Here is a 25,339-nt window from a genome sequence, read left to right as displayed (position 1 = left end):
TGAACCCATGACAATTGCACCTGTTGGCTATATTGTACCTATGAATTTTGGTTTACGGATAGTTGAACCCATACTAACCCTAACCCATGGGTTTTAGCACCCGCATATAGATTGAACCCGTGGATATACACATGGGTTCAAATGTACGTGGGTTCAAATCAGGGGCGGATTAAGCCCCTTTGGTGCCCTAAGCACTGAAGACTTTGGTGCCCCCTCATGTGTAATTTAATTATAAAAACAATAAACCACATAAGTGTATTATCCATTAAAGATAATCACAACCAACAGTAAATAGAACAACTTTTACGAACATTTTTAGGTTTTTTAACTGTTATATATAGCCGATATATATATCGGCCGTTTACTGCCGATATTATATATATGCAAACACGCAATATCGGGCCGATATATCGGTTGGGCTAATCCTGAGGGAGTGTGACAATAAAGATTCATGCCTCCAGTCTCAACGTGAATCGAAATACCAAAGGATACAAGTCACAACTGTAGTTTGGAATTTTACCGGTACCTAGTAGTCTACTTCAAAGTGGTTCAAGGTTGCTATGTTGAAGGACCGCAAAAACTTTTGAGGAGCTCTCGCGGGCCGCAAGTCGGAGAAAACCCAAAAGTGATCAAAATATCGCGAGTTTACTTACTTTAAATTTAATAAACAACGAGAGTTCACCGTTCTAATCAGACTATTATCATGTTGTATGGGTGGCGTTCTTTTAAAGAAGATATATAAAGCCTTCAGTTATTTTAAAGTTAATTACCGTTGTATTTTGCGCATCTCGCGTTTAATGTCTTTTCAAATTATATTCTTTCGTGACAGATATTACTAACACTATGTGATGGGCAAGGAAATACATTTCCGCCGTGTTCTCTTATGTCACCTTTCTTGCGACACTCATTTTATTACGAATTGTTATATTGAGTAGTTTAAAAACTTGCAGCGTAAGCAAGCTTAGTGACATCGTCAAATACCAACCAAGTTCGTCTCAGTTAGTATTTCGGGGCCTAACTGAAAAAAAAAACTGGATTACGCAGCGTTAAGTCGGCTCTGCGTTTCGTCACTACTGTCACATGGCCGACGCTTGTAAACAGAGGAGTGTTTTTACTAAAATAAAGGCACAAAGCGTTAGAAAAAGGGTTTGAATTTCGGGATCCCAACCCCAGTTGGAATATCTAAAACAAAAACTCAAAAACGTTACTCCATTAGATACAAATATACGCTAAAATTGTTCTGTGAGCCGCACGGAATGTATCAGCATGACAGAGTTTGGACCACCCTGGTCTACCTTATCAAGAAACTCCCGACTTTGCTGACCAATATATCGTTGAAATGCGATCGTGGAACCGCCACATAGTGTAAATAGTTCATTGGTCCAATTGTTAAAGAGAATAACAAAATTTTGAAAATAAAAATGCAGCAACAAGGTGAATACTAGAAAGAAAAAAACAACAACAACAATTTAAGGAAACGACTCATGGGCCCATTTCGTGTCCAATAAATAAGTTTCAGTGTTCATTTTTAGTAAAGAAGGTTAATATGATACGTGAAGACAAAAAATAAGCGAACATTTTGAAGTTTGACTCGCCTGGTGAACTCGTAATATTTTAATAAATACCGATAAACTATATAAAATTCTGCTCTAAAATTTCTGTGGTGCCCCTCTTTGCTTGGTGCCCTAAGCACGTGCTTATATTGTTTAATGGTTAATCCGGCGCTGGTTCAAATGTACGGTCACCTATGAAAACAGTTATAATATTGGTAACTATTTCCCATTTGTTCGCGCTCGACCATCGCACACGGAAATGATAATTTTGTGAAGCGAAAACAACATATGTTTGAATATAGACGAAATTATTGGGGGGCGACTGCTAGCCCCCAAGCCCAATCCTTCTTCATTCTTCTTAAAACTATTTGCTAATGACACTATTCTTCTTGATAGTGACAGATCTATACCAGCTATTTAGTCAAGAGTGAACTCTGAAATTGTGAAAGTGGCAAACTGGATGAAGGATAATAAACTGACATTGAATATTGATAAATCTAAGTCTATGCCTTTTCACCAAATAAACATAAAACCTAATATAATTTGTTAGTTCAAATTGACAGTACTACATTAGATAATGTCAATTCTTATAAATATCTGGTCATATATTTAAATGGTCAAATGAAATGGAATATTCACATAACGATTTCGGCTGCTGAGTCGGTTGGAATACTGTACAAACTTGGGCATTTTATACCGATAACATATTTGGCATGGTTTACCACTTTCTATTCCAGACCCATAATCAATATGATATTTTTGCATTAGGCTCAGCTGATAAAACTCTTTTACGACGAATCGGAATAATTCAGAATAGAGCCATACGTGCTGTTTCTGGTATTGGACCTCAATGCACAACAAATGGTACATATTCATAAACGAGAGATTTTGAAGTTTATGCAAAAACATCCTGTTACATTCACCGATTATTTCTTGAAACAAAGTAGGCTACCGTGCATTCTTACAGAACACGGTCCTCTGCCTGTAGTTTCTATTATGTAACTCATTTTTCAACCAAGCGTACCAAATACTCAGGTGTTAAGTTATGGAATGCAATAGCTGCAGCTATCATGATAACATTCGAATTAATAATTACAATTCATTCAAATAAGCCTTGAAAAAAGGTTCCATTACATTTGAACCCACGTACATTTGAACCCATGACAATTGCACCTGCATACTATTGCACCTATGGAATTTTTTTTGTTTTACGGATATTTGAACCCATACTCACCCTAACCCATGGGTTTTAGCACCCGCATATAGATTGAACCCGCGGATATACGCATGGGTTCAAATGTACGTGGGTTCAAATGTACGGTCACCTTGAAAAAAATATACCCGGATACCTATGTATTCTTTTAGTCTGCTTCGACAAGTGGATTAGATCTCTTATAGGTGTAGTAGTATACCGTATACTCACCCGTGTTTCCTATCCTCATCCTACCACCGTACCGGTAGAGGTGCGGCACTAGATTGATCCCGGTACAGCTGTGCTATATTGTGCTTTTTGTGAATTTGCATAGAAAAAGTCCGTCTTGAACCCCATACGAACGGTTCCTAATATTTATGTTTAACCTGGCCTACAGCTCCGGTCGTTTCGATTCTGAATCGCTTTCATGATATGCTTAGTCATATTTATAAGAAATATTATCAGTATAGTCTTTATTTCTGTCGCGCTGTCGCGCCATGTGATATGTCGTGATTGTGTCCGTTTCGTGTGATTATTCCTATTTCAATTCGTACATCGATTCTTGCATACTGAAAAACAAATATCTGAATCAGAGTAACCGAGCAGTAAGAACTAGAGTTGTATCGATACCACTTTTGTCTCCGATAATGATCCGATATCAACTAAAACGCAGATATTTGGAAAAAAGCCGATATTCCGATACTATGTAATTATTACCTCAAGTGTGCAAGGCAGACGGATTAAAACAATAGTCTTTGAGCATTATTGATAGTGCACAATATTTCAGATTGGAAATGAGATACATCACATATATATATTTGGAAATTGATGTTTGGGATCCAAATGCGTTAACCAATTCAAATGCATTAAGCACTGACGCTAGTAATCTCGGTGTTCAATTAAAAAACTTATAGGGTTTGGCTACTGTTGGTGGTAAAATGAATAAATAAAAAGCCAACTTATCCTATCAAACTGATACATTGAGTTACGTGCGCAGTATTTTGTACCAATATAACGACGTATTTTGTATTTACCATATCGGAAAATCCACTAATATTCGATTGATATATTTATTCATAATTTCTATGTAATATTAAAAATTTCAATAAAAAATTTGGCAGCGAAAATAACCAAAGGTTGAGGCAGATTGCCTGATAATTAGCTAAAAACAGGTCAGTCTCTTTTTCCCGTTTCTACCCGCGGGGTGGGGAGTGCTTGGCTCATAGTTCACGATCTATCCAAGCAAAATATCATTTCAAAATCAGTATTCTAACGTATTTCTTAAAACATTCTGGATCATATTGAAAAGCTAAATGTATCGGGAATTTCAGTCTACATTTAGCCAATATTGCTTATGCCCCATACATCTCTAGTAAAAACGACAATACGACTTTATTAGACATCAATCAAATGTAACTGTAAACGTAAGAGATAAAGGTGATGTATACTACTATTGACTTGCGTGGATGTCATCAGGGTTCCACTGGCGGGCGTTGGAGCAAAGTATGTGTATTGAACAATACAAATATATCCAAATGGTTTCACGTCGGTTTAATTCCCTGCAACCATGATGGTGCCAATGGCAAGACCCCGTCATAAGCGTTTAATGTTAGAATCACGATGTATTGGGCGTGGGCATTCAATGTAATTTTGTACCACCTACGATAAAATCCAGTGGGGGCACATTCCATAACATTGATAAAACCCTTAACCAAAGGCATATTCTATGTAGATAAAGTCTGCTCATGTCACTTCTCTCGTTGTTTAGCAGAAAATGATGAGCTTCGAAGCCAGCACATAACCAGAAAACCTTGGATTGAAATTGTTTAAAGCACTCGAATTGACTAAGCATACTTTTTTTTAGGCTGAACCGTGAATTTCACTCAAATAATTCAGGATACCAGTACAAGAAATGAAGAAATCCACTTTTTTTCCAAATGATCGGGACCAAATGATTTGCACCCTAACTATATCTTCTGTAAAATATATGTTGGATTTGTCATCATTTTGCATGCCAATGAACTTTTCTTGGAGTTCATTTTCTGCATCTTCAGGATTAGCAACAAAAATGATTAATTTGTCCACCGCGGGGTAGTGATGTTATGAGATCTGCAAGCGAATGTGCATATCTTCCACTAAGTCAGGAGTGGCAAACCAGACAGACACCAAGAGCCGCATTTCGAACTTTATTACCGCCAAGAGCCACATTATAAACAAGACCACATGAACATCAGATATCCCTTATTTCAGCTCTGCTGGAATGCTAGTTTATTGCAAATGTCACTAACCAACACGATTATGACAGAAATTGACAAGCCATTTATTGTTATGCTCGCTACTTAGTGGGACTTCTGGCATTCCTTGGATTGAGAAAGCCTCTTCAAATTTGGTTTGTATGTCGTTGTAGCCAATCGAAGCAGTTCTTCCACATGGGTGTCAGTCAGAACAGATCAATGCTTTGATTTCACGTTTTTTAGGGTAGAAAACAAACAGATTCGCAGACTTATGTCGACCTTAACATTGACAATATCCTAAGCCCACCTCGTTTGACATTGGGGTAATTTTCCATCGGCATGCTTCTCCATAACTCATTGGTACCTTCTCTTAAAGCGCATTTCAGTTGGTCTTTTTCATAAAGATCGATCATCTTTAACTCAGTTGCAGCCTCATCTGAGACTAGAGGGAATTTCAAACTATCCGTCTCAGAATTAAATGAATTGTCGACGACGTAATCTGTGACGTTTTGTCTGCACTTCGATTACTTCACTCAAATGGTAAACTTCGCGTTTGCCGCCGAACTTCGTTTATTGTTCGTTTATTTTAGCTATTGTTATATATATATATATATTGCTGGGGTATGCATCCAACACGATTGCGCTTCGCCTTTTCAGACTTCCAAATTAAAAGTCCAGAGCCAATATCAAGTTTAGCGTTAAATCAGTTTTAGCCCGAGTTTTGTTTATGTTGTCATTTTAAAAAACATACTTGAGTTTTGTTTTGCTGCTATTTTAAGTTGTGTTGTTTTTTCATGAGGCCTTACAACTTTAGGGTTTGAAATTTGGCTCTGACAAACAAACTAGACAAACCATTAAGTCGAAACTATTCACTTCACATGCAGTTGGCGATCGTTCCGACCGAATTCTCACCTCACCTAGCGAAACCCAACACCTACACAGGATACGTTGTTCATGCATGGTAGGATATATTATATTGTTGCATACATCAAGTTTACGATGAGTATATTTATTGAATTCCTCTTTGTATTTTATTTCAAAATGTGCAACAATAACAACTGATTGCTTCCTGACGATATGCTATCATGTACTTACCGCTTCCCTTGGATTACTTTTCGTCCATTAAACCGTGAATTGAGCGAGTGGCCAAGGATGGTACGTAGTTAAGCTAGTGTTTAATTTTTTTATAATCACTTCTAAATTCTGAGTGTATTGCCCTTCCTCTCTTCTTTCTGCAGACGCGGAAATTTTGGCGTTCTGCTGTGCACTGATAGTAAGGACCTCCATGCTTAGACCGTTGAAATATATATAGCCTACCACTGGCATTACTACCTGAAGTGCTGCAATGCCAACTTAACATGCTTTCAAATCTAAAAGGAAAAGCAAATTCCTATTTAAAAATGCTTGTGAAGCAAATCAAAATAATATTTAAATGGAATTCTTAGTTGCATAGTTTATGCGTTGTTGTTTACATCGTGATATAGTTTCATACTTGTTTATTTTTATTAATCCTTTTGAGCAAAACTGTTGCCCTTGGCGTGTTAATATTAATTTTTGTTTGCGACAAAGTGTCAACTAAATATATTAAGATATAAATTTTAAATCGAGTCAGATAGGCTTTTATTAAGAATGATCGAGTTTTCAATTTTAGTATTTTTTTGTGATTCTCCATTTGCCTTTTTATGCATTGATCGCTTTGAATGTTGTCAGACTGGAAGGCATGTGATTGAAATCGAAGAACATGGGCGGATGCGAAGGAAAACGATTGCGTTCAAATTGTTTTAGTAACAAATTGTCAAATAGTTTTAGTAACAAATACATGACTAATACAGCTAACATTTTACAACTATAAATTTTGTAAATCGAAATTTACAAATGAATCATAGTAAATATTGAAAAAACTTTATTTATCCAACATTATGTTCCAACTCGGACATATTCTAAATTTTCATTCGCAAATTATGGGATTCTGTATTTATACATTGTTCAACCCTCTATAGGTATGACATCATATATCAGCAATTTAAGCTCATTATTGTTAGTGAAATTATCTGTAACGCGCACTTTCATTACAACAAAGCAAATTATGTTGTCATCACGATTTCATACTTTTCGTGGTTGCAGCATCGTTTTTATGCCACATTAGATTATTATAAAGATATTTTTAAGATATCAGTTATCGGGGTATCTGCAAAATAACCGTTTAACTTTGGTGCAATGTAGTCAAATATCTGAGGCTGATATTATTGTTACCTCGAATGAAATCAATGGCCGCTCTATATTAATCTAAAAATAAATATTACGCGAACTTTTATGAAGGTTACGTCGTCGCGTTATCTGCTAAAATCTTTAAGCCGTTCCCATTGATTGTTTACAACTACAGCAGCGATTTTCGCAAGAAAAGTGACTTGACTTAGTGTCAAATATTTATGTCAAGCAAGGTTCTGATCCATTTTGTTTCAGTACGGTCAGTCGAGAAGCCTGTTAAAACGCGAGCTAGTTTTTACGGGGGTGATTGAGATATGCCATAGGCGGTGTTAAGCGTTAAGAAATAATTCAGTAAGATGACATTTGGGAATTCGTTGAAAAATTGACTAAACGCATGGTCGGTGATCATAATTTTCAGATTCAACTGAGAACTGACATGTCGCGCGCTTTCACATATTGGATCCGTGACATAATTGGTGTAGATATTTATTTACAAAGTCGAAACAGGAATGACAACTATACGCTTACATATTTTCCTAATCGCCATATCTGTCATCAGTATTGAAGCACGGGGACACAGATAGCTAGTGCACGTATCGTCAAAAGTTGTTGAAGTTATATTCGTTATAGTATTGTCGAATTGTTTTACATTTTATATATATATATCTGTATAACTTTATGCGCCGTTGTGTGTCACAGAACAGTGAATTGGTTTTGGTTAATATCGTTAAAACATATCCTATTTTTATTTTGGGGCATTTTCAAAAAAAGCATTACAGCATGCTATCGGGGCCATTTAATATACTGAATTCAAAGGCGGAATACAAAGTTCCAACAGTAATGGGAACGACGTCAATTGGAAAATGCAGCATTGGTTACTTACAAGCGTAGTGTATTCAAATGATGATTGGTATCACATATTTATCTCTGCTCCCAACTGTTCATAATCAGTACTTGTAAACGATATATTGTTTATAATTTAATTGACTAGAAAAATAAAATTTAGTTATCTCTAGAACCGAACATTTCTTTGGATATTCACTGCATGTACTTTTTCGGGAATATGATTTACTTTTTGTGGGTTTACGTATTAATTATTTACCACCCTCTCTATGACATCACTTTCAGAGACATGAGTTCCTTCAAATCATGAGTATGCAGTATTTTTTTTCATTTTTTTTTTGGGGGGGGGGGGGAGGGGGAGGGACAGAGTGTAATAAAGGCTTACTTGAAAAACAGATCAATAGCAATAATGATATTTGTGTTGAACAAAATAATGAAACAGTATAATATTGTAGTAAAAAAAGTTGACTCGAGTTCAACATTGTCAAAAATGTTTTTATAATTGCGCTCAGTTGCCCAAAACTATATCTCCCACTTGTGCGTGTAACTTGCTACCCACACGACGCTTAGTAATTTAAATTTTCACAGCTTTCAATTTGGGAATCCAATTTTTTATTTTCCATTCTTTTACTCGTAGTTACATCTTCAAGCAATCTTGTTATGCCAACAAAAACTAAACTGTCTATAAATCATTTTGTTTCATATATTTTCTTCTTACTATTTATTGCCATCTGCTATTCAGACTACGCAGCTTGGTTAATATCATTGTATCGTGAATAAGGTTAACGAAGTAAGCGAATAGAGTTATGAAGGCCTCGGGTTGCGATAACATCGTGATCTACCGTGACGACAAAATTGGATTAGGTTGCTCCAGTGTATTCTTTTATTTGTGGATTGTACTATTATTAACTCCATTTTGTCAAACACATGCCGATGAAAATGTCATTACCACACCGTCATTGTCAAATTTGGGCACTACAAATTTAAACAGGAAGAAGCCGAATCTTCGATGGAGTCTTGAAAGTTTATTTCTGAACGACTTTCTGAATGACGAAAGAAAAGGTATGGTGATTCTGTGTTTTAAGTTTTGTCATGCACATACTTGTAATGCAAAAAAGAGTTGTCCGGTCCGAATACTAGCAGGCAATAACTAAATGTCCCAGTGTTCAGTTAAATGCATTACTTGTCAGGTATTGCAAGAAACCGATATTTTCAAAACTATACTCAGAACCCATTCCGCAGGGTAATTTCATTCGACTCACGGAGGAAAAACATCTTCTTTGCGAGGGAGCTAACTATCGTTATAATGAAGTTTACACTGTAGTATTATAAGTATGTATAGCTCTAACTTAATTACGATTGGTTTAGGAATTTCTCTGTATAACCCAATATAACGAGTAACCTATTTATCGAAAACCCGATCACGAATATATTAGCAGAAATTTAACTTAGGTATATAGGTAACTTAGGTATATAGGTATTTAACTGAAAGTTAATAAAACCGATGCTCGTTTATTACTTGATTTCTTGAAGTTTATAAATGCGACAAAACGGAACTGGAAAACACACCAGAATGTCGAGAATGTTGTCTATCTATAGCGTTGTTTTTCTGCTACCGGTGCGCGCTGTTGCAATTGTGCCAAGGAAAGAATTTCGTGAACATAATATTTACCACATTATAAAATTTATAATATCGGAAACAATAGAGGATTAACATTTAAGCTTCAATTGTTTACAAAAATACTTTAGCCGTAAAACAATTGCAGTGAGAGTTTATCGATAATGTTTGCTTACTGTTACACACTACATCCGAGTCAAACAATTTCTGTTCATGTCAGGAAATTTCAAGATATAATGAGTTATACTTAATAGAGAAGCATCGTAAATTCCGATGAAGAAATTGATGACTGCTTGAGACCTTCAAATAAACTTTAATGGTAACGCTTACATTTTTCATGTTCAAATCGAATTTGCCTAATTTACTAATGTTTGTTTACATGTTTTCCCTCGTATGTGAGTTCGTCGCCGTCGGTAATCAAAATGGCGGATCAGTATTGACATCGAATAAAAACGTCTCAAATAAGAAGTGTATTGTTGTACGTCTATAACGTTAGCCGCATGGTAATCCTATTTGATAATATTCAACACTAAGTATATATTAAAGTGTGAAAATCATCACGCTTTAAAAGTCGTATACAACAAATGTAAAATTTGTATTTTCGCGTCGTATTTCTTGGGTACAAAATTTTCCATTACAAGTTGTTTACAAATTTTTTTTGGATATATATGTCGCCTATGAGTTGATGTAACGATATATCGGTATCGGCAATGATGGCCATTTCTCGATAATGGACCGATATATCTTATATATATATATATATATACTATGCTCTTTGATCTCAACCAGAATGCTTTGAAGTATGAGTTATTATAAGCAGATGACTACCTCATTACAGTTAGTATATTGGGTGACAGCCCCAGAATGAATGAATATTATATGTATATCCCTATGTATAGTTGGAGGCCCGATATGGGTTTTCTAATCTAGCAGCGCGATACACATTTGCACAATAAAACGTCCGTTATGATTTGCTTAATGGAAGTGCTGAGCATTTTGCATATACGTACAAAGTTAAAATGCATTTTACGATGCACTTCGTTCAAGTATTTTAATAGATCGTTAGTAGTGAATCTAGTCACTTGTGACACACCATTTATGCATTTGAATCACAAATACGAATCTGAAGTTGCGCATTCTAGGGGTTTGAGATATCTGTTCTTTTAGTTGAAATAATGTTTACTGTGAATACTATTCGCAGACGAATACTTTATTTATCCCGTCCGCCTCATTCACTTAAGAAAATTGGGTGCTCCCGAAGTATGCGAACCAAGATGGCGGACATCGGAACGTAACATGGGTAACAGGTTAGGGTTAGGCGATAATTTTTTTTTTCAATTTTCCTTATTTTAGTACTATTATCAGTTCGAAGACTAGCCAAGAGCCTCCCGTAGTATTTATACCTAAAATTATGGCCTAACCCTAACCTATACACGTATTACATTCCGATGTCCGCCATCTTGGTTCGCATACTTCGGGAGCTCCGAAAATTGTATATACATTGATTTTAGTTACATTATTGAAATATCTTATATAATTCTACTATAAGTGGAACTATATCCATAATGTTTATCTAAATCAGTATTTCTTCTTCAAACTTCTCATGAAGCTATTTCTTATTTCAAACAATTACATTTTTGAATGGCGTACTAATTAACTTCTAGTTTACACAACGAGGTATTTTTCCGATATTTTGTGTAAACTAACCTTTGCTGCTTTTTACCAATGTCGGTTTTCTCTGATGAATCATATGGTTTGTAGTTTCGGTGGCTAAGTTTCTGTTTGGTTCATTTCTTTTTAAAATTTCGGAATTTAAATAAATGTATTTTGGGAAAACTTTTGGAGTGACAAGTGACGTCAAAAAGATGTCAAATAGCATTGCCTCTTCCTCCATATGTAACACTTCACACTTCCCTTGCAAACTAAATTGCAAAATGGTCAATTTCGGCAACAATTCAATATACGGTCAGGGGCCACCGAAAGTGACAATATGGACTCACACATCGCCCTGTTAATCAATGTTTTTGGGGTTTACGTTACTTCTAATAGCGTATCTGAATAGTATAATATATTATGTAAAGAGCAAATTCTGTGTACAAATCAAATAAACGAATTAAATCTGAACAATCATTGACAAAATTTTGAAAAGGAATTCATTTGTCTGGTTCTGTGAAACCTCCTCTAAAGCCACGCTTTTATTTTCAGAATTGCCAAAAGATACCAATGACGTTCAATTGGCTGAAAGCACAGTGCCGTATATGGGAAGAGTAGAAGTACTTCTTCCTGATAACTCATGGGGCACAATATGTGGAGATGGATGGACTGTGGAAGATGCAACTGTAGTATGCCGTCAAATGGGATTTGAAACTGGTGGAATAATTGCGAAGAAAATTGGTAACTTCGGGCATGGATATGGTCCTATCGTCATGTCAAAAGTGAGATGTTTTTATGCATAAAAGGAGCATAAACCAGTAACACCGTTTCGCTCATCCAAATAGGAGAGTAGTCGTAGAATTGCCTTGTATACCTTATATTGATTTTTATTTCGTGCTTTATTTTGTGTTAAACCAAGTTATCAATCACTCGATGAGTTGATTAGTAAATCTTAAAATTGAAATGCACAAAAACAAACATATCAATAAAAAATAGTAAACAAGAGAATGAAAATGCAAACGACTGATGAGATGAAAATATTAACCTTATTATTATAAATTTTGATGAAGCCAGCCTACGGGCTTGTTTATTGTTTGAATCAAAAGCTTAAAATGAATCATATTTATTTCCGTTATTAGGTTAAATGTCACGGAGACGAGACTAAAATCGAAGATTGCTCCGCAGTAAAATGGGACGGAAAACGAACTTTGCCCTGTAGTGATGATTTAATGGGAGCATCTGTTGTATGCGGTCAGTTCTTAAATTATATCTAAAAAAGGTAGATAGAAGACACTTCAAAACTCCATATATCCTAAATATTTAAATAAAAAAATAAACTTTGAAAAAATTATCGAACCTATTTTAGAACAATATTGTCTTATTGTGTCGTAGCATAACTACAACAGGGATGGTTTCGTGACCCCCCCATCTTATTGGATTTACTCTAGTTTGGTATAAATATCCCACGCCAGTATGATAAATTTAGTTTAAAACGAAACTGCTAAAAAAAAGATAAAGACTTTATAATATTCCTGCTAATTATAGGTTGTCCATTGAAGAAATCAAAAAATTTGAAAAGTCGATGCTTTTTATACACTGGTTTACTGAACAGCGGGTTGACCTGTCATCATTCATGCTCAGAAGACACGATACTTGTCGGGGATAAAATTCAGACATGTACATCTGAACAATCATGGACTGGAACTCAACCATATTGCCTAAAAAGTTAGTATTCAGGGGGCATATATTTGCACGTACATAAAACTAATCAGTAGCAGATTTATTTTCGTTGATTTTTTGATTACTTTAATATAAATTAATGCGAAGAACACACTGTTTGCAAAAAACCTGCAGATTAAAAAGATACATGTTTTAAAGATATCATTTTTTAATTACTGGATTTGATATTTAATATAAGATGTCTATAATCCAGTCATGAAGTCGTGGAAAAATATTTCCGCATTTGTATTGGCGTTCACTTACTGTACAATTTTAAATAATCTCATCGCAAGTCCAGTTGGGGATACAGCATAGTTGGTGTTCCCAACGAATGCGAAGTTTAGGAGTAGATTGTCCGTCAACTGTCTAGGTCAGGGTGGCTTCATTATCTGAGGCCCGTGTCAGTCAGTCAGTCAGCCAGTAGTTTATTTTATCACATACCAAAAGTACACAATAGACAAAAATAAATGCGAATCACATATGAAACAATACTTTCAGTGTGAAGGGAGGCGCGATAAACCAGAAGAGGTTATCGAGCAGCGTCACCCTGGGGGAGTGAGTCTAAAAATTAAATCATAGTGAGAAAAAAGTCAAACAGGATACTAGCAAAAGTCGTGAATAATAAATAAAATAATAAAGTCGAAGACGGCCTTTTTACACATTTAGATGACCGATATCACGGTGTCACTCTAGTTAATATGAGGAAGCGACTCCCGACACCACTGGTGTCGCATTCTTGATAACTAAATATTAATGTTATGACCTATCAATATAATTCATGCTGGATGTTTTTTGCAACCAGTCTAAACAGTATTACAAAAATGCTGCCTATATGTCAGAAAATTTAGTAATTACCCTCCTGTACCTCACATTTGGTAATTAAACAATCTTCAGTTATTTGTAAGTATGAGTTTGGAAAGAAGGCTGACGAATTCAAACAGATTTTTAACTGGATGTGGGAGGGAAAATACCACAATGCTTGCAAGTTGTGTCGGTGACAAAAGAATATAATTTAAAATTTGATTTTAGAACATAGTGAGCAATGAGCATTTTCCAAAGTTAAGATTTTGCTTTGAAAATATTATCGATGTTCGAAAGCATTTACGTTTGCGGAAGCACATTTTCTGTTATGAAAAGTTTGAAATCTTACACTAAATGATATAGATATAGAAAGACTTTAGCGGGCTTTAGTAATTTTTTTCGGTGGTTTTTGTATGTTTGAATGTCAATGTGTTTGCACCATAAAAGTGTTCATTTTGTATTACACTGTTTAGCTATTCCCGACGTTATTGTGGCCCGCAAACATTGCAAACATAATTTTGTGATTCGCGGAGCCGACAACCTTTGACCACCCTGGTCTAGGTCATATGTCGATCTCCGAATCAAATCAAGCACTAATTGAACGGGGATGTCCGCTCTCTGAACGATGATTGGATTCATCATCACAAATACAGGCATTATGACGACTGGCATATTCGGGTTTTTAATAAAACGTGACGCAATAAAACAGACAAATGAGATACAAATATCTAAAGCGTCATTTTACCTTTAAAGACGAAATTGTGTATTGTGAATGCCTATATTTGTTCAAACACATCTAATTACTGTAATATCCTTCTATATTACAACAGCTTCTCTGCCATTTTACTCACTTGATAACTGTCGAATTATTCTAGTGATTTCAGAAACAGATTAAGAGCAAGTAGAAGCTTAAATCTTGTTAAAATTAATAGGCTTTTATGAAGTAGCGTTAATATTTTGTAATTGTATTTTAAGGCTTGTCGCGATATCGGACTAACATTCCACAAATTTAAGTTCTCCTTTGCAATGAAAATCCGATTATTTTATGACCGTATTAGTTTTAAGATCGATGTTTCCGGATTTACGAAACATTGTAGCCTTACGTAATAGAATTTTAGTTTGAAAGGTTACGTGTCTATGATATATCAAAAAGAAGTCTCTATCTAGACTCTAGAGAGTAAAATTGGACTTTATATATTTATATTATAAAATAGAACTAAAGCCTTTAATATAAGTTTGAAAAACAGCATATTTCATTCCAGATATAGAGTGCCATTTTCTCTAGATACTGAATTCTGTGCTTATTTCTGCCTTCAGTCGTTTCAAGAATATTTTGGTTTTGAATATTTTATGGCAGCGTCAGATGAAAGAGGAGTGTGTCGTATATCGTCATCTAAAATAGAAGAATGCCATCGAGTTATGGGTAGCGATGATATGTCCACCAAGAAGAAATCGTACATATCAGAAGAAAAGCTTTGTATATCGAAAGGCTGTTGTTACAACGAATCTTCTTCAACGAAGTGTTATTTACCTTGTAAGTTTTTTCCGGTACATCACCCAAATCAGCTTTAGTAAAAAAAAAATGTGGTATTAATAGTTTTGGTTTCGTTTTAGCTGACAGTCCTTGTGTAAAGTCACCTTGCAAAAATGATGGAATTTGTCTAGATAAATTGGGAGAGAAAACAGAATATGAATGTTTATGTAAAGACAGTTTTGGAGGCAAAAATTGTCAGGTAATTGCAATCATATATAAGAGCCAGTTAATTTTCAAGTAACAACATTTTACATACAATGTAATCAAAGAATTTTTTACATTGCGAATATTCAGAACGATTTTAAAAATAATTGTAGAATATTATGAACAAACTCCTAAGAATCATATAAACTTAATGATCAGTTTTCAAATCCACTGATTTTAATTGCTAATTTATTTTAGTATAAAAAGCAGTCAACATGCGGCATTCAAGCCATACAGCCTAACTTATCGCCGGTAAAAAGAATTCGCCGAGTTGTTGGTGGCCGTAAAGCAAAAACTGCAACCTGGCCATGGATTGTTAGGATTAAAAAGTAAGAATTATTTATTTGTTTTATCGATGAATTTCTCATTTCACGAACCTATCACTATCACAATTAACGTCTTGCAGCATCACGAAAAAAAGTTATTCAAAAAATTATGACCGTGTTTCCCCGAAAATAAGGCCTAGTCCTGAATCTTAAAAATAATTTTAATATAAGCCCTACCCGTAAAATAATACCTTGTCGAAAGCCCGAACTAGTTTTTGAACAAGTCGATAGCAAGAAATCTCGGCAACGTGCGGGCCGCATCCGGCCCGCGGAGTAACATAATCCGGCCCGCGACGCTTCATTGATTTAAAGTAACAAAACAGCCGTTTTGATAATTATATTCTTTGGACTAAATTATATTATAACCTAACAAGTATATACTTCACAAGTACTCGTTTAATGAGCCTATAATTTAATTATAATTAGACAAACGCAACAAAACGCAGAAAAGTTGATGCTAAGTGCAAAGCGTTCCTTGGCGCTGAAATAATTCAAAAGGAAATTTTTGAGATGCAATGAGGAAATAAATCTATATACAATTCGAGAGATGTATCAATGCTTGATTTTTATTATAAAAAGTATATATCATCCGTTCGGTTTTCAATTTTTTTTTAAAGATGTGCGGCCCGCCAATGACTTGCAACCCATAATTTTGGCCCGCGAGCGACAAAAGGTTGCCGACCCCTGCTCTAGGTGGAACAATAGTTTTGAGTTGTTTCTATGGAAACATGCTCTTGCAAAAATGGGTGTTTGACTTTGGTAGCACATAGATTCTCATTGAAATTCTGTTACCGCATTCAATAAACATTATGGCAATCTTTAACAGAATGTAATCAGTGGGGCATTCTCATTTATAACGTATTTCTAACTGGGTTTTTTTTTGCTTGGAAATTTCGCTTCGATTGTTTCTAAAAATTCTATCTTGATGTTCTTTCTATTGGAATCGAATCAGACAGACACTACAGACTTGTCTGTCAAATCAGGCCTACACTTGACCGCACAATCTTGATTTCGATAACACATAAACACTTCGTAATATTGTTTGTTTATGAGTCAACTTCAATATCCTCACTTTTTGATGATGGAAACGTCTGAAGAAATTGTAGTTATAGCTAATTAGCATGACTGACAGTTACAAATTTAAAGTTTAATATTCATATAAATATGATTGAATACATGACATACATAACCTCAGTTTTTATGTTTGTTATGGATCTGGCGCTTTCCAGGAAGTATGATTAGGTATTTGGTCATAATATATTTCGTAAAGTGTCAAATAAAGTATTCTATAAACAAGTTTTTTTATGTTCGATGGTGAAACTTGTTAGTCTTGAATAAATACACATGACATAGTGGTCGAATTTATCGATTGGTAACCAGATTTTGTTTACCTATTCAAAGCTACATAAAACCAAGTGTATGTTCCAACGACTCAAACAATTAACTGGTTAATTAACTATTGCCATACCCAGTCTGGACAAAAAGTTTTGTGATATTATTCAGCGTTGTTATTGGCTTCCATGTACTTGGGTAATAATTATGAAAATAATCCTAACCTTGGCTAAAATTCTCTTACTTTTACGGAATAAACATTAATGTATATAAATGCACTTGTTTATTCACAACATATTACAGTTGCTTATTTTTGGTACAGCAAAGGATCTCAAAACTGTGCTGGAACGTTGATCCATCGACAATGGGTTCTTACTGCAGCTCACTGTGTAACAGGGTATGCGTTTATCACTCGACTATTTTGTGATTAAAATGAAACATAAGACTGTCTCAACTAGTATAATGTTGATGGAGTATATTTAAACGTACTAATCTCTTTAAACAGAACAACTGCTTCGGATTTAAGCATAAAATACGACAAACGAAGAAAGATGATTCGAAACAACGTCGGCGAAATCGGTGTTACTTCGATAAGTCGTTCCAATTACACTAATGATACTGTTCCAAGGAACGACATAGCATTACTGAAACTAGAGAAATTGGTTAACGTCAATAAATATGCAGATATTTTATGTCTTCCCCGATATCAGTCAGAAAATCCAGATCCAGGGACTAGATGTTGGATTGCGGGATGGGGAAATATCAGTAAGTATTACGTTTTTCTTCAATTCTTGAGATGGAATCTTTGAGATTCAATAAAATAAAAAATGATTTTGTAAGTTGAACCTCAGGTTTAAAATCAGGTTCAAATGAAAATATCCATAAAGTTATATGTTTGTATACATGGGTGGGTGGTTTGCACCTGGGATTTATTCTGTGGCCAATTAGTCTTCCAACTACTTTTTGTTTATATTCAGAGAATGATAAAATGCAGGAAAACGGCTTCTACCAGGCGGATATTCCAATAATGTCAACAAAAGCTTGTAACGGTAAACAAGATTATGATAATTATTATCACCTTGTTGATGAAAACATGATTTGTGCCGGATACAACGACGGAGGAGTTGACTCTTGCAATGTGAGTATAGTAGGCAACCACAGTATCAGAAGAAATCCCAAGTTGTGTTGGCTCATGCCTTATTAGTCTACTAGTATTAACCAAAACAAAAGAGCTACGCCCAAATATATGAACCCGTCTGTTCGCAGTATAGTACGGTTTACCGTACCGTCAGATCAACGTGACTATAAACCAAGTGAGGACAACCATTGGTAACGTTATACGGGCTCGTGTGACGTCACAACAGCCATTTTGTGTCCAGAGTTCTATCGCTGTATGATCCCAACTAAGTGATTTAAACCTGCGATCGTTGTACAGCTGATTAAAGAAAACGATGCTCAATAATTCGGACCAAACTTTCGCAGCGGCAAAACGAATGAACATTCTTCTGAAAATTTAATTATCCGCAGATGTTTCTCAGATAATTCGGCTCGGCGGTATGATCAGCATATACGAAGTTAAGGTTAAAGTCATCCAACTTCACTCGATAAATCAGGGGTGGCCAACCTATGGCGCATGCGCCAAACGTGGCGCATTGCATGATTAGAGGTGGCGCATTGCATCTTTAACCCTTTTCATGCCAAAATTGTTAATTGCACTTGGCTTCTCCACGCCAAGCCGTTTTTTTGCGATTTACATGGTGACTTTTGATTGTACCTAAAATCTATTCTCCTTACTCCACGTCGTCCACTTACGGCTTGTTGGAATTAGAAACAACAGGCGATTATCGACGTTAGCTTTTGGACGGACTTCATCATGACATTCATTCTAGACTTTTAGCAAAAATTAGTAAAATTTACTATTTTTTCCCTACTGGAGTAAAAAGTTCAGAACTTCTGGAAAAATAGAAAATCGCCATTTATCAGCTTGAAACATGGATTTTCCATTGCCCAGACTTCCCAAATATCTCCCAATAACCATTGAACAACCAGTTGAATTGCCCAGGCCTAAAAAATTTATTATAAATCAACCCACAACATGCTGAAAATGACCCCTAAATACCACCTTTTTCATCCAAACTTCAAATGACCGTTGTCAACAAAAGCGAAGCGTAAAATCGCTTGCTGTGACGCAAGTACTAATTTTGAAGAATCCTGGAGTAAAATCACGCGACGCTAGGCCAAACAGCTGATTAGCAAAGGCCAATTAGAATCGAGGGTAGAGTAGAGTAGATATTGATACTAAAGGCCTGTTGTCACAATATTACGCCTAACTTTACTTCTTAATCGTACCCTTTTCTCTTCGTTGGTAAAAACAGCTTTATTGCGTAATGCTCAGCTCATAAGACAGAATACGTTTTTCTCCTACTTTCAGGAAGGCTGTAGTTTTTACTTGAAGCATGGCGTCACAATGGTTCCCTGTTTCGCAATCAATCGTAATCTGTTTATCGTAAATTGCTCGAATTTTTGCGTGGATACGAGAATTTTCGTTGAGTTAACTATATATATGCGGCTGTCATTGAAATTCATTCATTCAAGTCGTTTTCATGATATTTCAAAAGAAGAAGACTCTATACTTGCTTTTATAAACCCATTTTCACTTAGTGAACTAAACATAATGAAGATGCCAAGCAATATACAATTGGAACTAATTGACTTGAAAACTCATCCATCATTGAAAATTAAATTTGATGAGCTTTCTTCAGTCCCAAGTGCATCTGACATGATCAAGTTCTGGCAATCGTTACCTCGTGAAAATTTTCCAGAACTGAGAAAATTTGCCCAGGGTTTTATATGTCGTTTCGGAACGACATATAGATGTGAACAAACATTTTCTGCCATGAAACTAAGCAAAAGCAAAGCGAGGTCAAGACTTACAGATTTAAATTTGAAGAATGCACTGCTCCACTCAGTAACAAACTTAACTCCAAGAATAAAAAAACTGGCGAAAGTAAAACAGCAGCAAAAGTCTCATAAAGGCGGTACTTAAATAAAATTGATCAGTTTTATTTATTATACTTCCTTGCTTAATTTCTATTCATGTGAAGTTGTAAATTGTAAAAACTACATATACGTGTGTATATATGTGTGTGTATTATAAATTTATATAATTTCAACAAGGAGCGGACATTAGGCGTGGGAATACAAGAGATTTACGGCGCATCTGAAACATTATGTTTAAAACGTGGCGCATGGTATGTGTAAGGTTGGCCACCCCTGCGATAAATCAACAACCCGATAAGACCAAAATAATAAACAAAAAGATACACATTTTATTATTAAATTATTACAAAATTCCTGGTGTAATTATCGCTACTTGCACACAACCTATTTTAACAAACTGACAGAACTACAATTCCAATATATACTACAGAAACTTGCACTATTTTTTCGGTACATGTCATGATATTAAAATATGCGTATCGCAAATTTTCAACAAGGTGTACATTGCCAAAATAATATCCAAAAAATATACTACATGCATGGAATGAAGGATAACGGCGTATATCAAGTTTACAAGAACACATAATAATCTGGAGTGTATAAAATAATATATTATCTATTTGACTTGAGCTCTTGCCGCAGGTCTACTAGCATGTCGTTTTCAATAATTTTATTTGTCTCATCTTTTGCGTGAATATTTAACATTAAATTGAGAAAACGTTTCAAAATTTTAAAAGCGATATTTGGGCAAGATGGGAAATTATATTTCAAGCAACTGTTTCTGTCAGAAAAGTAACAGGCGAACATATATTATGAAAGGCATTAATATTTGCGCAAAATATAGTTTATACTACGCGCAAAAATACGATTGCTTTTTTGGATGGGTGGCATAAATATTGGGTAAAACTATCAATTTTCAAATATTTATTAGGTGTGTAAGACCTGAAAAGAGTTAGTAACGATTGTGGGCATTTATCGGGATTGACACTTTTCATAGAAACAACAAACAATTTAAACCCCATGTCTTTATAGGGTTCCCCCGAAAACATCAAGGCTAATTTTTCACTTTGGATATCGATAAAATTACAATTAAGTTTTATCAACGAGAACGTAGAAGACATGGTGGCGTCGCTAGATCACCTAGTAAATATTTTACATTTTTCGACGCAAAAGAATCGAAATATCCTGCCAATAATAAGTTGATAAGAGATGCAACACCAGTCGCGGCGGCTGGTTTTTAAATTTTGTACCTTATAATGTACATGCTTCGATGAAATTCATTAGGCCGCACAATGTGCTAGCCATGAGATCGTTTACATTCTATAATTTTTGGAGCAACTGTTGCAACAGCTCGTTATTAAGACACATTTTTCCGAGAAAATTCATTTCATCAGCTTCTGGAATGATTAATGTAAAACGCAGGCTTTAAACTTTCGGCATGGTGTGAACAGGTATCATAATACCAGTTCAAATAGTACCTGATTTAAACGTATGCAATAGGTTAATGACGTTTCACACTTGCGAAGGAAAGCGATATGTTTTTTTCATACAGAACGTTGCTACGTTGCGGCGTAATCGCGTAACGAAGTAATTAGGGAATGTTGTTGTTTTACTCAAGTTTGCGCAGTGGACATGTCAAGAATTGGAGAACATTGAATGAAATAGCTTATACAATTTCACTGGTGCACGATAAATTCTATCTAATGTCGAAAGCTATCTTTAACCTCTGCAAATGTGTCGATGTCATATTAGGTTAAAACAAGAACAAATAGAAGTTTTTGGTATTTAATTCAAAAGCTTTTCAAAAAAATTCCACGATTTTCAATTTTGCAGATTTTTGTATGATAATCGCAACATTTATCTCCATCTCATAATTATAATTAGCCTCCTAGATTGTCTTTCAAACAATATAAAACTTATCTGCATCTAATATAAGGTTCGTGAGATATGAGGTTTCAAAGTTGCATAACTCATACGGGATGATAAGATAACTATCGCAACTTTCACGAAACCGCACGATACCAGTATGATTCCACGAGGCAAATAGCAAAAGAAAGATGATGAAATTACCCCAATAAAATGCAAAACAGTAAAAAATCTTCAAACAAATTAACGAACGAGACCTTCTGGTGAAGCTGAAAACAAACCGACGCCGTCGCGTTCCCCCGATTTTTTTGGACACAAAATGGCGTCCGATATGCATCATTGCACTCGGTGTCTCCACTTGGTTTATAGTCACTTTGCGTCAGATCACAGTCTACAAATATATTCACACCAAGCGAAGCAGTACAGTAGGACACAAAATGGCGCCCGATGTCCGTGAACGTTTAATGACGTCATAGCAAACAAAAACAAATCTCACAGAGCTAACAGAAATATTTAAAATGAAAAAAAGTAATAGCTTTCTGAGGAAAAATTTCATCTTTAACCACTAAAAATTTCAAAGCAATTGGTCCAGTGATCAAAGAGAAAAGCGGTTTTTTAATATTTCCACTAGGTGTCCAAAAAGAGTCAAAGAACAACAAGAACAAGAACAACAAAACGATCGTTATGTCCACTAAACGTGTCCAATCACTCTAATATGGTTTTTGTTGATCCAGTAACGATTTAAATTAGGGGTCAAAGAACTATTGGACGCCCCACAGACTCTCTATTTTATTTGTTGTCCTTCGTGAATGTGCGCAATTCAACGACAGAAATGCAGCACTCCTGTGAAACCCGAACTCTAGTAACGGTGCGCAAAATTTGTTTGTATCTACATGTTTTTTTTTATTACAGGGTGACAGTGGCGGACCATTAATGTGTAACAGAGTGGATGGATCGTGGTATGTCTCCGGGATTGTGTCATGGGGATACAAATGCGCAGACGCAGATTCACCTGGAGTCTACACTCGTGTTTCTCGTTATTTAGAATGGATTCACAGTACAATTTATGGCGATGGATGAAGTCACGTTGTGTGAATTTTGAAAAGAATAAATTATAATGCTGCTTTGGAAGTCGAAGCCGAGTCACTATCGACGGCACCAAAGAGGAACAGATAGTAGTACACAAATACATATGATCCCAATCATCATTTGAAGGATCTCTTACATAAAAAAGCGTTGAGCTATCATATGGGCAGCTGGAAGTCTTGAAATACATTGAATGACTTTTAATTAAGTTTGTTCGTAGTATAAAATTGTGAAAATATGCCATGAACTATGTGTGAGAAAAAAAGAATTTATTGTTTTTTTGGCAAACGTCAAAACAATATATATATATACATATAAATATAGGTATTATATATTTATACTGTATATAATATTCTTGAATAATTCAGTAAAAAACAATGTGGCGTCAAAAGCATAAAAAATATCACAGAGTTTGATGGATAACCTTCCTAATATTCGACCGGGTCGTAAACGACGCAAAGAGGAAGGTCCGCCTATTGTACTGTTTCACTATCTCAGCATACTATGTATTTGATTATGGTCAGACATCTGATTTGGAACAGTTGGGGTATCAGAAATTTTAGATTATAGATTGGCACTCCGTCTAATTACTTTTTGTTTCGATATTTATCTTAATATAATTATAGTTTCCTCATGATGTTAACACTGTGGTTACATATTAGAGGGCAATTGCAATACATTTATTTTTTATTGTCCGACTTGCTGCTTTTACATAAGCAGCAATTTTTATCTCATTTATAAGTCAACGTTATTGAATATTTCTTTGTTATTTTATTTATTTTTGTGATCTAAATTTTGTGAAACTAAAAAATGATGTATATTTCAATAATAGTATTACATCCATTGAATAAATGTAAAAGAATAACAACAAGATGTAAACTCGGTTATAATTAAATAACTTTGAGTATGTTGCGTTAGTTATGGAAGGCGCCGCAGTGGCGGCGCGTCAATAGGGCCAACCGGGGCAATGCCCCGGTTGTTTTTTCGGTATAATAAAAAATATTCGAAAAATACCTCAATATCGGTTGCACAGACTGTCTACACTAGCCATATTCTCCCGACATGGTTCATTTTTCGCTCGCAAAGCCTTCGCCGAATGTCGACGGGGCGACGCCGATTTTGCCCCGGTTGCTCATTGTATATCGTATTCTCTCTTTTATCTTCCACTCGCCGCGTTTGTCTCGTTTGTTTTCTGTTTCTTTTACTGAATCATCGGGGCCGATCGGGGCTAGCCCCGAAATTATGACGACACAATGCCGACGTTTCTTACAACAACGTGTTGACATATTCACGCATTCCTTCTCGTTCGTTGGTTGCTTGAAGAGTTGATAGTTTCCTCGCCTTCGTTTTTGTCGCTTGTTTCGCTATTTGAATCAGTTAGCGACCTTTAGTCCATTTGCTTTCGATTTTCCACATTCCTTTTAAGCTCCTCACTTCTTTCCGGCTTCGCATTTCTTAGCCTTAGACCTCATAATGAATAAGGTTGATGCACTACTTCGCACTCCGTTTTCGCAGCTGCCGCTGGAACAAAAATTAGAGGTACAACGTCTTGGGCCTTATCAACCAAAAAATTGTTCACTGGAACAATCCCATGACGGAGGAAAGCGTCGGCGTACATTCTGCGCAGAAACTTGGTATAAAAAACACGAACGGTTGTGTTACAGCGAGGACTAAAATGCACTTTTTTGTTTTTATTGCCTACTTTTTGCTACCGCCCGTGACTCACGTTGGTGTAAATTTGGTTTTAGAGATCTTAAACATCTTTCCGAGCGTGCCAGGGATCATCAATCTTCTATGGAGCATCTGGACAATGCAGTAAAATACCGAACATTCGGAAATGTTAATATTGCAGCACAGTTGGATGAAGGACGCGCGGTTTCTATTCGTCGGCACAACCAAAACGTCGAGAAAAACCGCCATGTTCTCGGTCGATTGATAGATGTTTTGAAGTTCATTGGTTGTCACGAGCTGTCCCTCCGTGGGCACGATGAACGGGCTGGCTCTTCTAATAGAGGGGTATTTTTGGATATGGTGGAATACACCGCATCCCTAGATACAGTATTGAGAGATCATCTTGATGCCGCAACTGTTTCGAAAGGGACATCTAAGGATATCCAAAATGATTTGCTCGACTCAATGTATAAAATTTATTTACAACATTTGGCTCTGG

General features: G+C 35.6%; 1 protein-coding gene across 2 annotated transcripts; it reads left to right on the top strand.

Annotated features, from left to right (window-relative positions):
• The first annotated feature begins 8,633 nt into the window (after positions 1-8,633).
• LOC120347555 (neurotrypsin-like) lies at positions 8,634-25,339 on the top strand. Of its 2 annotated transcripts, XM_039417577.2 has the most exons (11): positions 8,634-9,092; positions 11,854-12,083; positions 12,441-12,552; positions 12,847-13,026; positions 15,179-15,355; positions 15,436-15,554; positions 15,758-15,888; positions 17,540-17,614; positions 17,723-17,982; positions 18,195-18,355; positions 22,996-25,339. In XM_039417577.2, the coding sequence occupies exons 1-11, from the start codon at positions 8,837-8,839 to the stop codon at positions 23,161-23,163; spliced, it is 1,869 nt and encodes a 622-aa protein (XP_039273511.2). In that variant the 5' UTR covers positions 8,634-8,836; the 3' UTR covers positions 23,164-25,339. The 2 variants fall into 2 exon arrangements, with proteins under 2 accessions (XP_039273511.2, XP_039273512.2); XM_039417578.2 differs by lacking the exon at positions 17,540-17,614.

The sequence above is a fragment of the Styela clava genome, chromosome 11 (genome assembly GCF_964204865.1).
Source record: "Styela clava chromosome 11, kaStyClav1.hap1.2, whole genome shotgun sequence".
Classification (NCBI taxonomy): Eukaryota; Metazoa; Chordata; class Ascidiacea; order Stolidobranchia; family Styelidae; genus Styela; species Styela clava.
Note: the sequence above shows the minus strand (reverse complement) of the source record. Positions and strands in the feature narration are given on the sequence as shown.